Genomic DNA, 14,303 nt, shown 5'->3' with positions numbered 1-14,303 from the left:
CCTTTGTGGCCAGTCCCCAGCAAAAATCTCTGGGCACTGAGCCTCTAATGAGATACACCAGTACACAACACATCACATGTGTCACAAGTCATGCCTGGGAAAATCGCTGTGTGATTTTACTGGGAAAAGACTTGTGGCAGCTTAGGCCTGGTTTCTTCTGAACTTTGACTCACATGCCTTTTCTCTCTGCTGGTTTTGCTTTATTTCCTGTTGCTATAATAATTCATAGCCAGAGCATGACTAGATGCTGGGTTCTGTGAATCACTAACTCTGGAAGTGGACTCGGGGCCCCCAACTCCCTATAGAAATCTCCCACCTCTCTGTTCCATTTTCAACAGCAAGCCTTTTGGGCTCTTCTTAAATAGTGATGTTCCTAGGGTTCCAACTTCAGTCCACTACTCTATTCACTAAAGCAATTCCCTTGTGCAAACTTATCCACCTCATGATTTTAACCTATTGTCTGTGTGCTAATAACTTCCAGATCTATATTTTCAATACTGAATTCTTCAGCCTTCAGGTTCTTAAATCTAACTGATGCTGAACATCAAACTCAACATGTCTAAAACAAACCTACCATCACTTCCTGTCTTCAATGACCTGCCCTCCCCTCATCCCCTATCATCTATTTATTCTGCTCCTCCTGATGTCTGTCTGTCTGTCTGTCTGTCTGTCTGTCTGTCTCTCTCTCTCTCTCTCTCAAGCAATCATAGCATGCAGTCTCCTATGCCAGATAGTTGGGAATCAATCCTGCCTCTCCTTCAGCCTACACTGTCCATCCTCAAATACTACTCATCCATCCTCCTAAAGATTTATTGAGTCCTTTTCTCCTCCTTCATCCCAACTACCATTGGCCTAGTTCAGTGATGGGCAACCTTTTGAGCTTGGTGTGTCAAACTTCGCCAAAAAACTGAGCATAACTCGGGTAGTGTGTCACTTTGAGGAAAAAACATTATTTCGCAAATGTTTCATCCTCAGGAGCAGCAAATGTTTCACCCTCGGCATGCGGCTGCCTCAGCGGTCGCATGTCATCAGAAATGGCTACGCGTGTCAGTGCTGACACGCGTGTCATAGGTTCACCATCACTGGCCTAGTTTCAGACCCCTCACAACTCAACTAAACTATTGTAATGTCTATTGACTGATCTTCTCATCTCTGATCTTGCCCTACCCAAATCTATTTCTATCATCCACAGAACTACACAGTGAGCCACTTAAAAATCAAAACTGACTTAAAACCCTTCATTAGCTTCCTGTCACCAAAAATTAAGAAGTCCTAGTTCATAATTGGTGCACATGAGGCTCTTTAGTAACCCTGAAGCACCTGTAAGTAAGTCCCTTAAAGGACATACAGTTTCAGGCTTCTGTGCCCTGGTCATGCTATTCTCTCTGCTTGGAAAACTTTTCCCTGTATTCCTTCCAGGTTAACATTCAGCCCAGCTTGTAGCCTCAGCTAATGGGTCCAGAAAGCCTTTGTGAGGATTTATTCCTCAGAAAGGTTAAATGCCTTTCCTTTGTATCTGCCTAGCACATTGTAAATATCGCTATCAAAGCAGTTAACACTTAACCCATTACAGTTTCATATTGCAAATCTTTCTCAATGAGACTGTAAATTGAGAGGGGACTTTCAGTGCCTTATGCATCTTTAATCAAAACTGCCTAAAGCTAGGCAATGCATAATAAACTGGTGTTTGAGACATACCAGTTTCACAAACCTGACAACACTTTTAAGACATGAAGCATTGTATAAGATAGTATGTCAACAGAATGAAAGAGGACACCTAAAATTAAGAATCAGCATAGTTCTTTGAAGAACTGTGAAGTCATTATATAAATAGAAAAACTTAACTTCTTTTATTCAATGTAAGTGCCTGCTATCTGCAGGCATTCTATTCAATCAATATTTACTTACCCATCACAAAAAATTTTATGGTGAATATTGTAATACTCAGTTTTCAGATGAAGAAACTGAGGTAAGTAAATGTCAAAATGGAATTAAAATGCAAATCTACTTGACCCCAAATTGTTATTTTTTAGTGTTATGCAGTCTTAGTTAAATATTAAAATCAACCTAAATTTGATTACCTCATCTTCACAGGTATCAGTCTTCTTTCCTTTTTTGTCTTCCTTATCTTCTTCATCCTCCTCATCTTCATCGGCTTGGTCATCACTATCGTCGTCGTCGTCATCGTCATAGTCACTGTCTCCTCCCTTCCTTCTTCGCTTTCTTCCTGGAGTGGGTGTCCCTAGTGGATGCTGTTCTTCTCCAAGATCAATCCCACCTGCAGTGTCTCTTTTGCCTGTTTTCTTAGCATGAATGATTCTGAGCCTTTAGTATTAAAAAAAAAAAAAGATGATATGAAAGAAAAGGCTTCTTTCTATACTTTTAAAAGAGCATAATATGAGTTTTAAGCAAAAATACCTAATGGTATTTCTCTCACAGCGAGCAATAAATCAATGACATTAAAAATTAAAGAAATTTAAAAATATGTTTCCAGAAATTACAAAATATATTAACTTTCAAGAATTATTCTAGGTATTTCTTTGGAAATAAAACACATTTTAAAAAATAAAAGTTAGAAAGCTGAAAAGACTAATGGCCAAGTGACAATTCCCCATTCCATACTATCAGACTGAATAAATTTCAATTCAAATTACCACAAAAAACTACCCTTTAACCAGAGGTTGAATAATTTCAGCATATTCCTGGAATGAAGCTAATTAAGTCTCAATTCTGAATATATTTGGATATGTTAGACTCTCTATAAAAGCAAATTTAACTAGAAAGCAATGAAGAAAAAGGTGTTAGCTCCAAACAGATTCTATTTGTGACAAAAGTAACCTGATAGCAACAACAACCTTAGAAAATGTGATGGCTTGACTTCTTTGAAAGAAAAAAGACAAATGGACTTTCTTCTAAGTTTGAAGTATCTGAACTCAATAAATCTGATTATGTCTTTTGTTCATTGCAAATTCTGGCTCTGAGTATTATTAATTTCATAACTCATCATAATTTGAAGCTTTACCTTTTCTAATTCTTAGACAAAATAAAGTTTACATGCTATCTTTGAAATTCATATGTTTTTCTGGGAAACTTGTACAAAGGGAAAGAGGTATATTAATTTTAATAAAAAATAACTTACTTGCGGAGTTTACCTTCTACCATCCATTTATCTCTCCTCAGGTTTGACATATAATCAATGTTCTTATCAATTTCACTGTCAATGCAAAAATTTATTATAAAACTTAAATTAATCCATTATATAATACATTAATATAGCAAGCAAATTTTAATGATTACTAATAAAAAACCATAAGTGAAAAACTACATTAATCCAGTATCATCATAGCTAAGAGATGTATAGAAAACTTTAAATGTCTACAATAATAGAAATGCATGACTAATGTTTATTAGTATTAAACATACTAATAATTAAAATCTGTAAAATAATGAATAGCAAGAACGAGATGAACATAGATTTGGTCGCCAAATTTTGAAATACTAGACTGGAGGACTTTGATGAGGTTAAGTACTTTTTTAAAGTACAAATTAATACATCAATAAACTAATACTATTATGGTTGCATTAGAACATAATAAAATAATAAGTAGCTGAATAATTCTCTGAATGGATACTAAGAAATCTTATCATCTAGCATCACAAGATGTGAAGAAAATGAAAATCCTGGATTCTTCCAATAGTGCTGGATTCTGGGACCACAGTAAAAGGAAATATTTTTGCATTTCAGTATATAAATAACAATTATTAAATGAACAAATTTTCTTTTTAATAGACTACAAAGAAATACATTAAAATGTATTATTAGTCACCTCTGAATGGAGAGGTTCAGTGTAACTTTAATTTTTTTCTTTGTGCTAATCTATAACTTTGAAATTTTCTCTAAGCAACCTGCATTACTTTGTGATAAGAAAAATTCAAAACAGCAAAGAATCACCTGAAAAGCCTGGCCCGTGCTTACCTCACTACACTCTTGCTGCACGCCAGCTCATTGATCAGGAAAGCCAGGGCGGAGGCTTTCTGTGCTGGTGTGTGAGCCTGGAAGGCTTTGGTCTTCAGGCTCTCCGTGAGCTCAGTCTGTCCACAGTGGGCTTCCATAAAAATCTGCAAAATCTCGGAAACATTGTCTCGATTCACACCAACATTCAGCAAATGCTCTCCGAGAGCTGTTTTGGCCTATAAAATGTTGACATTTTTATCAGTATTGGTCATAACCATTCATAACATAAAACAAGATAATGTTTAAACGTTGGTACTAAATAATCTAGACATTAATGAGAACAGCTTTATTCATATTTTTGATGAAGTGAAGATAAAAAATATGCAAGAGATGATTCAAGTACTTGTATTATTTCTATTCCTCCTTTAAAGTTATGGTTAAAAGTCAGGTGGGGAGAAGAGTATATAAATTCATGGGTAGAAATTGTCTATTACCTTTCTTTGACCACAGAAACTATCCCAAACTTTTCCAGGCTTTATGTAGATATTCAGGGGATAGAGGGATTGGAGGTTCAAATGCACTATTATTATGTTGGCTGGCTCTATGGAATCATGGGTTTTATTGCCTGGTATACTTAGTGATTGGGAGATGAAGGAAATATAACAGATGCATCTGGAAGCTTCTCTCTCTAAAATATTACCTATAGCAAAGCTTACTGAAATTTGTATCTTAATTGGAATTAAGATAACTGAATTTAATTGAGTATCATCCACTGAGCAGTACAGAGTCTTAACATGCTGGTCTGTAGGTGTCTTGATTAGCCTCAGTTACTCACAGTGATTCAGAGAGAAAACACAGTATAACGTCAGTAGGTGCACCTAAGTTCTAATTGCTTTATGAATTATGAGTTCTGTTTTGCTGAATATCACTTTCCTTAAATCAATTTGTTTTTTGTGGAAAGTTAGAAGAAAAAGAGTAATTTGTGAATGATCTCCATTTTTAGGCTTTAGGAAACCAATTGTAACCTTAAGCAAATCTACATTTAACAATACATTAAAAAAAAATTGGATCAGTCTATACAATCTTCTGCTAATATGCTACAGGCAGCTATCAATACACTGATAGTACAAATTTAAAAAAAAACTTTTATATTTTGTTTTGTTTTTTACCTTGTATCCCGTAATTAGACCTGGATCACATACAGCAGCTGAGAGGAGCCTCACAAGCAAGTCTTGTACTTCACCCATGCTGTCCCCTATATTTAGCAATCCCTCTTGAAGGACACTCAGGTTTGGAACATCAATATTCACATCAAAGCCCAAAACTTTACCAAAGTTTCGTAAGAACTGCACCACCATGAGACAGTCTGAAAATGTACTTCCAGAGAGAACAAGTCCTGGAATACGAGGCAACTCTGGCAAAGGCTGAAAAGAAAGTAAAATAAAATAAATTTTAAAAGCCACGATTTGCTATCTTCTGAAATAAAGTAAGGTGCTATCTCTCTTTCTCTTGCATTGCTCCAGTGGTTTTCCCTCTGGACTGTAAGTTCCCTGGGTGCATTACTGCAACCCCAGGGTACTAAGCTTAGGATGTTGAATTCAAGTAACCATCGATACATTTTGGCTGAAAACAATATAAATTTAGATCGCTGCAAAAGGGAACACGGACTTTTAATTAACTTACATGCTGATAAAACATGGGTTATACAACTGGATCAAAATTTAGGTAACATTAAGAAGTGAACATTTCCACATACATAGAAAACATCATGGTGATTAAGAGAGAGGAGTGGGGATCTAGCCAGTTAGGCTCAGTGGATAGAGCCTTGGCCTGAAGTGTCCCAGGTTTGATTCCGGTCAAGGGCACATACCCGGCCCTGGTCGGGGCATGTGTGGGAGGCAACCAATCAACGTGTCTCTCTCACATCGATGTTTCTCCCTGTCTCTCCCCCTCCCTTCCACTCTCTTAAAAAAAAAATCAATGGGAAAATATCCTCAGGTGAGAATTAACAAAGAGAAAGGGGGTGGCGGGGACAGAGGGGTGAAGAAAAGTCAAAAAGGGTATAGGGGAGATAAATGGTGCTGAGAGGAGATGAATTGGGGTGGTAAGCATACAATACAATATATTTGTGATGTATTATAGAATTGTACACCTGAAACCTGTTACCTCAATAAACTTAATGTAAAAAAAGAAATATTTCCAAAATACCAAGAACATACTCAGTAGGACAAATGCCTTGATTTATTCTAATGATGGTGACTGATTTAAAAGTCTTATGAACAGTGTGTATATGTGGGCTCTATGGTTGGAAAGACTGGTAACATCTCTGGCTAATAAGTGGTGATAAATTACTATGTCCACATGACCAGAGCCCATGACCCTATCAAGAACTGCTTTATACTACAAACAAGTCTTTAGGTTTCCTATATGTAGTGAAATATTAATACTGTATCAAGTTTCAGTACTAAAATTGGAAACCTGCCTCTTCTGCTAATTCTCAAATATGCTCACATATTAACATTTTAATGACTAAATTATGGTACCAGTTGTCATGCACATTTAAAAACGAATAGGTAGTCTAAATTAAAAACATTTTTTGCCCATGAATTGGATTTAAAAACAATACTTTAAAATTTGATTGGGGAAAAAAGTGACTTGTGTTTCTATTTATCTACATTGGTGCTTGTTCAAAAGTGTTCCTCCACCCTGCACTTACTTACTTATCTAAAGATTTTTTCTACTAATATTGTGTGAAAACACAGAACTGGCTGATACTATACATATCTTTTGTTCCATCTGAAGACCATTTAATTCTGAGTTTTCTTTTATCCTAAACTATATCAGATATACACATATCTATATGGTTCTAAAAATGTATATAACAAAGCTAATAAAGTTAAGTTTAAAGCGGACTTATATATTTGATATAGTGCATATGGATTTAAATAAAATAAAAGGGTGCAAGAAAATAAAACTCACTTAGGATCAAAACAATTGTTCACTCTGATCTTATTAAATGTGTTAGCTAACCTATATACTCACTCTGTGCTTAGGAAATTTTATACATCCAATGGACTAAAATTAGTATGTTTACTTTCATTTTTATTTAAAATTATTCTAAGTAAATAAATAGAATACTAATAAAGTTAAATCCCCAGTATTAAACATTTGCTTTAAGCATTTCAAAAAAGAGATGATCATTATTTGTATACCAGATAAATATGGCATGTAATATAGATGCTATTGATCAAATATAATAATACTAATGGCCTGGTGCACGAAATTAGTGCACATTAAAAGAGAATTAATTAGAGGAAATATTTTAATATTGCTATTTGCCCTTTCTCTATTGCAATAGAAATGTCAGAGATGAAAGAAAATTAGTAAAATGTATATGAAAATCTCCCTCCTGTCAAGAGTCTGGGGCACGCCGCAGGACCTAGAGTCAAGTCCCTGCCCACTACCCGCACGCGCTTCGAAAACGCAGGAGACCCAGACCCGGCTGGCCCCACCTTCGTCAAACCTATCTGGTTGGGGGGTGCTGCCTCAGGTCCCCCGGCCTGGCACCGGGTGTGGGGCGCAGCCTCAGGTCCCCTGACCCAGTGCTGGGGTGTGGGGCATGGCCTGATGTCCCCCATCAATCCCTGCCAGGCGAGGGGCGTGATCTGAGGTCCCTGTCAAACCCCGCCAGGCGGAGGGCACGGCCTGAGGTCCCCTGTCAAGCCCCGCCAGCAGGGGGTGCAGCCTGAGGTCCCCCAGCCTGGCACTGGGGCGGGGGTGCAGCCTGAAGTCTCCTGGCCTGGCGCTGGAGCGGGGGATGCTGCCTGAGGTCTCCCAGCCTGGCACCAGGGAGCACGGCCTGAGGTCCCCGTCAAGCCCTGCCAGGTGAGGGGCGTGGCCTGAGGTCCCCTGGCCCGGCGCTAGGGTGGGGGGCACAGCCTGAGGTCTCCCGTCAAGCCCCACTGGGCAGGGGGTGCAGCCTGAGGTCCCCTGACCTGGCGCCAGGGCAGGGGGTGCGGCCTGAGGTCCCCTATCAAGTCCTGCTGGGCGAGGGGCATGGCCTGAGGTCCCCGTCAAGCCCCATGGGGGGGGGGGGCATAGACTGAGGTCCCCTATCAAGCCCCGCGTGGTTGGGGGCGTGGCCTGAGGTCCCTCGCCCCGGCCAGGTGCCATGCAGGCTCAGGTCTCTGCTGTTTGGTCATGATGTTACGGTGTCCTGCCTAATTTGCATATTCCTCTATTATATAGATAGATATTACTGAGACAGTGTTAAAAGAGATGATAGGCAGTATTGATATAATTATCTAGAAATACCATCTTTTTATCCATAGTCAAACATAATTGATTTCTACTCTTGAGTGTGTAAAATCATGCCAGTAACCAAGATTATTTTGCTCTTTCTACATTTCTACTTGTGTACTTTAGCAACATTACAAGATGGGAGACAAGACACACATGAGGTACTTTGGTTGGATGTCTTTCTGAGCTAAGATGATAAACAGTATGGACTCTGGAGTTGAACAAACTGGGGCTTGAGTCCAAGCTACCGTTTATTAGCTGTATAATCTTGGGCAAGTTCCTTAACCTCTTTGTATCTCACTCTTCTCATCTATAAATGGGCATAAATAGCAGCTCCATAGGATTTTGGTGTGAATTCATATAAAGCACTTAGCACAGTGCCCAGCATGTAGTAAACATACTTACTATAAGTTAGCTCCCATTACTAAAGCACTAAAGAAAGTTATCTATACTAATAAAAGCCTAGGTGGCCCTCGCGCATGACATCGTCACAAGATGGCCACCACAAGATGGACGCCACAAGATGGCCAGGTGCACAGTGGAGGCGGGGCCTGGCGGCCGTTCCACACAGTAAGGCCTGGGGGCCCCACGGCTCTGCACAGCACGGAGGAGCCAGTCCCCGTGTCTCCACTACCTCGCGCAGAGAAGGCGGGTCAAAGGAGGGCATTTGTGGGCGATCAGGCCGGCAGGCGAGGGCAGTTGTGGGCGATCGGGCTGACAGGGGAGGGCAGTTGTGGGCCATTGGGCTGGCAGGAGAGGGAAGTTGTGGGCGATCAGGCCAGCAGGGGAGGGCTGTTGTGGGCGATTAGGCAAGCAGGGATGGCAGTTTGGGGTGATCAGGCCAGCAGGGGAGCAGTTAGGCATCAATCAGGCCAGCAGGGGAGCAGTTAGGCATCAATCAGGCCGGCAGGGGAGCGGTTAGAGGGCGATCAGGCTGGCTGACAGAAGCAGTTAGGGGCAATCAGGCAGGCAAGCAGGAGAGTGGTTAGGAGCCAGCGGCCCCGGATTGTGAGAGGGATGTCCCAGATTGGAGAGGGTGTAGGCTGGGCTGAGAAACACCCCCCCCCCCGTGCACAAATTGCATGCACTGGGCCACTAGTCTATATATATAAAAGGCTAAGCGACCAGCCAACTGGCTGACCAGCCGGTAGTATGATGCGCACTGACCACCAGGGGCAGATGCTCAATGCAGGAGCTGCCGAGCAACACTTTTCAGAGTGCCTTTCGCATTCCAGGACCCCTCAGGGGATGTTGGACTGCTGGTTTCGGCATGATCCCTGCAGGCCAGGCTGAGGCTGAGGGACCCCACTTGCCGGAAGGACCCCGCTCACTTCGCAGATGCCCTTCGAGCCCCAGCACTGCCCAGGTGCAGCCGGCTGGGAGGGACCACAGGAGGTTGGCTCCAGGGTGTGTCCAGCCCATCTCGCCCCACCTGCCACCTTCTAATTGATTTCCTTTCAATGTGCACGAATCCATGCACCAGGCCTCTAGTAGATTATAAATCCTAATTTAAGTATCTATGGGATGTGGGGAGAAGTTAGATCTTTCTTACCTAAATGCCTGAATACCAAATAGAAACACAGAAATCCTATCAACTTTTACAATCCATCTTTGTAGATTTCTGCAGCATTTCTACTTAAATTAAAAAGGTCTGCAATACTTTACTTATATATTAAGAACTTCCATAATCAGCACACAGCTCCAGAGAGGCTTACTGGTGCTCATCCAGGAGAGGCAGATTGACTTACACTTGGAATCCCATGGCTCTAGTTAAAAATGAAAGCCTCAGTAGTTGAGCACTGACCTATGAACAAAGTGGTCACAGTTTTATTCCCGGTCAGGGCACATGCCTGGGGTTGTGGACTCAGTCCCCAGTAGGGGGTGTGCAGGAGGCAGCTAATCAGTGATTCTCATCATTGATGTTTCTATCTCTTTCTCCCTCTCCCTTCCTCTCTGAAATCAATTAAAATAAATAAATAAATAAATAAATAAATAAATAAATAAATAAATAAATAAATAAATATTTATATCTGGTGAGAACACAGGAAAAATTAAATTTATTAACAAAATGGTTTATATAATAAATTACCTTTTGATCTGCTAAGCACATGTCTTCATTAGGTTTCTTTAGTTCCTTTGCAATTTCTAATTCTATTCTTCGTTGCTCTAGTTTACGCTCTTTATTTAATCTTTTCTCATCACGTTTTTCTTGCTTCAACCGTTCTTTTTCCTTCAAAAGAAAACCATGTCCATATATTCTCTTTAATCATTGTATGTGTTTGAAAACCTCCAGTTAAAATTTAAAAAGTGATCAAAGTTATTATTCCCATGAACGGAATCTTCTTAGGAGATTTAGGAATAGACTTGGAAATACACAGAAACAATTACATTGTTTTTCAGTGTATTCACCCACTGAATTCCAAAATAACCATATGTCTGTTTAAATATAAAATATAAATACTAGATTCAACCCAGATTATTTCATTATGCAAAATTTATTCAATCTTTTCTTGGGTTATAATATGAGAATAAAAAATACTTATTAATAAACACAGATATATAAAATATACATGGGCAACTAAAAATTTATAGCATAAAGTTAACTAGCATTCACACAAATTTTTGTGTAGCTCCAGGAAGCAAGGAGGATTTACAGCAGGAAAGTGGAAGCAACATGTTTTAATTTGCAAAAGCAGTTCTTTCAAAGTGAACTAGCTAGTTTTAAGATAGCACCTGTGATGAAATAAGATATTATTTACCACTATAAAAAACATGCTGAGAATGTAAAATGGGTTCTGAAGGCAATTCTAAAAACTTTCCAAAAATTGTTTTAGGTAATGGTAACAACATAGAAATAGTCATCCTTTCTCCCTTGTTGCAGGGATGACATTCTACAGGGAAAAGTCAAGAGAGTTAATATAATAATATCAGTGTCATTCCTCTATTGTCATACCTCAAAAAATATTCGTATTTATTTAGAGGAGAATCATCAGGCAATTAACAGAAGAATCATCAGGCAATTCTAACCTACCTCACACGTCTGACATATTAATGATGAGCTTACATTCATAAGGCTGATAATGTCCCTTCTTGATTTAAAAATCTTTCCATTTTTTTATGTTTATTAAAATAAAGTCCAACTCCTTACTTTGGAATTCACTATTCTAATCTTTTCAAAATTATCATCCACTTTTATATTCTCTGTCAATTTAATGAAACTGTTTGCTATTCCTGATGAACACCTCTTGTCCCCTTACCTCCTTATACTGTTGCACTCCAATCAGAAAGGTCATTATTCCCATCTTGCATATGTAAACCTTATTTAAACTCTACCACCTCATTCCTATTACCAATTTCTTTTTAATTCTCATAATTCTTCCCTATAATGTTAATATCTTATTGTTTTTCATATTTAAAAATTTTAACATTTTCATTGCTTCCTGTACTATATTAGCATTTTTGTTCATATCTTAAACAACTCCATTTCAATGACCACTGGAAAGAGCACACTGACTGCTGGGGGAGCCACTCTAGGGGAACTCAGAGAGGAGCAGAGAGAATATTCCAGGAGGAGAGCTGGGAAAACACAGTGTGTTTGAGAATTTGCTTCCAGTTTCAAGACTGCAGCATGGGTTGCAGATTGAACAGTTGCTGAATATTATGATACAGAGCCAGAGGCCAGGTAATGAGAGCTTTTTATACAATATGCTCAAGTTAAAAATGTGCAATTTTATACTGCCTCTAAATTTCTGGGTTACTCATTTGTGCAGACACTTGGGAGGGACAAACATAATGGATGTCTTCTATCTTCAGTTATAAACAAACTTTGCATAAAAAAATGGAGTTCTATACATCCTATATAATAAAAAGGTAATATGCAAATTGACCATCACACCCTCACAAGATGGCTGCCTATGACCAGGCCAGCAGGGGGTTAGTGAGGGACACCCAAACGACTGAATTAGCAGGCTGCATGGGGCAACCAGGCCAGCAGTGGGTTAGTGAGGGACGACCAAATGACTGAACAGCAGGCTGCATGGGGCGACCAGGCCAGCAGGGGGGGCAGTTGGGGGCGACCAGGCTGGCAGGGGGGGCAGTAAGAGGCGACCAGGCCAGTGGAGAGGGCAGTTAGAGGCAACCAGGCCAGCTGGGGGGGGGGGGGAGGTGCAGTTGGGAGCGACCAGGCCTGCAGGGGGGGCAGTTGGGGGCAATTAGGCTGGCAGGGGGGCAGTGAGGGGCAACCAGACTGGCAAGGGGGGCAGTTAGGAGTGACCTGGCTGGCAGTGGGGGGCAGTTAGGGGAGACCAGGCCAGCAGGGGGGGGGGCAGTTAGGGGTGATCAGGCCGGTGGGGGGAGGGGGCAGTTAGGGGCAACCAGGCAGGCAGGCAGGCAGGTGAGCAATTAGGAGCCAGCAGTCCAGGACTGTGAATCGGACATCCACCAAGGGGTCCTGGATTGGAGAGCATGCAGGCGGGGCTGAGGGGACACCCCTCTCAGTGCACAAATTTTGTGCATCGGGCCTCTAGTTTAATAATAATATTCAGGCAATATTTAGGAATTAGATATTTATAAATTTGATTCTTGCCTTCATCTACATTACTGTAAATTACTCTTTATTTCAGTTAGTGTAAACTTCATTTCTGACTGGTTCTTTTTTATGGTTTCCATGTCCCTCCCCCTTCCCCCCGTTTTTTTTTTTTATGCTGTTGAAGTTCTCACTAAGTTCATCTAATCTTCCCCTAAGTTCATTGAGCATCCTTATAACCAGTGTTTTGAACTTTGCATCTAGTAGATTGGGTGTCACTATTTCATTTAGTTCTTTTTTTCTGTTGTCTTGTTCTGTTCTTTCATTTGGGACATGTTTCTTTGTCTCCTATTCTGGCAGCTTCCCTGTTTCTATGTATGAAGTAGAGCTGCTAAGTCTCCAGGGTACAGGGGCCTAATGTAATAGATGCCTTATACTGTCCAATGGCATAGCCTCCCTGTCAGCTGAGCTACCCCCTCTCTTGTCTAGATAAGAGAGAATCAGGTACAATATTTACAATAAAACTTAGAAAGGGATATGAGAAATCAGGTACAGCTCTCCCTTTCCTAGCTACCTCTGTCCTCAGAAAAAAACACACAAACATGAATAGCATATAGAATATGCACCCTTTAATCTGAAGTACTTAGAAGTATAAAAAGAAGTATCAGATAAAGAAAGAAGGAATTAAATGAAAATTAACCTGCCCATATTGGAGCAATACAAGTTCTTGATAGGGCTGCCACACAAGGTATAAGTTTTAGAAATGTCAGGCAACCATACCAAAATATGAAACATAAATATTACATAAAGAAATAACTTAAAGCAAAATAACCTAAAGAAGCTGGCTCCCTGCTTTCAGTTTTGCTTTCCTCAGCACTCCTGTGCATTCTCCACAGAATACCCAGAGTCATCATTTCAGGAAGTAAACCAGATTACATCTTAACACGATCCAATGGCTTCTCATTGCAATCATTATAAAGTCCAAAGTCCTCACTCCCACACTATAGTCCCATATGCTCTGATTTCTGTCTACCATGCCAACTTCAACTTATGTAATCTGTCCCTTATGTACTATATTCCAGTCATTTTTGCCTTTTTATTATTCCTAAACAAATGGTCTTTGTGTTTCTTATTTGTTGTTCATTGATAGATCAAATGTTAACTTGTCAAAGAGGCCTTCCCAGAACAACTAATTTTGCCTTTTCTTATGTCCCACCTCTGGAACTCCATTTCATCATCTCATTTATTTTATACTTGTTTATGGTCTTTCTCTACCCACATAGTAAGATCTATGAGGACAGGAATCTTGTCTACCTTTTTTACCTTTATATTGCCAGTGCCTTGATTAGAGTCAAGTATATAGTGGGTGATAAGAAAAATTAGTTGAATGAATAACTTAAATTGAAAGTGGCAGCTAAACGTGCTAAGAAAACAAATTGACGATAAATAAAGTCATTAAAGAATGAGTACATCATTATGTTTTCTGTATATGATTTTCTTTTATGAGCAAAAAAGGGAAAGAAC

At 39.9% G+C, this 14,303-nt stretch overlaps 1 protein-coding gene across 9 annotated transcripts in view; it reads right to left on the bottom strand.

Moving 5' to 3' along the window:
* BAZ2B (bromodomain adjacent to zinc finger domain 2B) overlaps positions 1-14,303 on the bottom strand; it is a 325,819-nt gene that overhangs the window by 36,305 nt on the left and 275,211 nt on the right. For all 9 annotated transcript variants that reach the window (XM_079781879.1, XM_079781880.1, XM_079781881.1 and 6 more), the window contains 5 exons: positions 10,344-10,484; positions 5,125-5,379; positions 3,977-4,191; positions 3,140-3,214; positions 2,082-2,325 (listed from right to left, as the gene is read on the bottom strand). In XM_079781879.1, the coding sequence (XP_079638005.1) occupies positions 2,082-2,325; positions 3,140-3,214; positions 3,977-4,191; positions 5,125-5,379; positions 10,344-10,484 (930 nt within the window). The remainder of the gene's footprint in view (positions 1-2,081; positions 2,326-3,139; positions 3,215-3,976; positions 4,192-5,124; positions 5,380-10,343; positions 10,485-14,303) is intronic.

The sequence above is a fragment of the Cnephaeus nilssonii genome, assembly GCF_951640355.1.
Source record: "Cnephaeus nilssonii genome assembly, chromosome: 10".
NCBI classification, from domain to species: domain Eukaryota; kingdom Metazoa; phylum Chordata; class Mammalia; order Chiroptera; family Vespertilionidae; genus Cnephaeus; species Cnephaeus nilssonii.
Note: the sequence above shows the minus strand (reverse complement) of the source record. Positions and strands in the feature narration are given on the sequence as shown.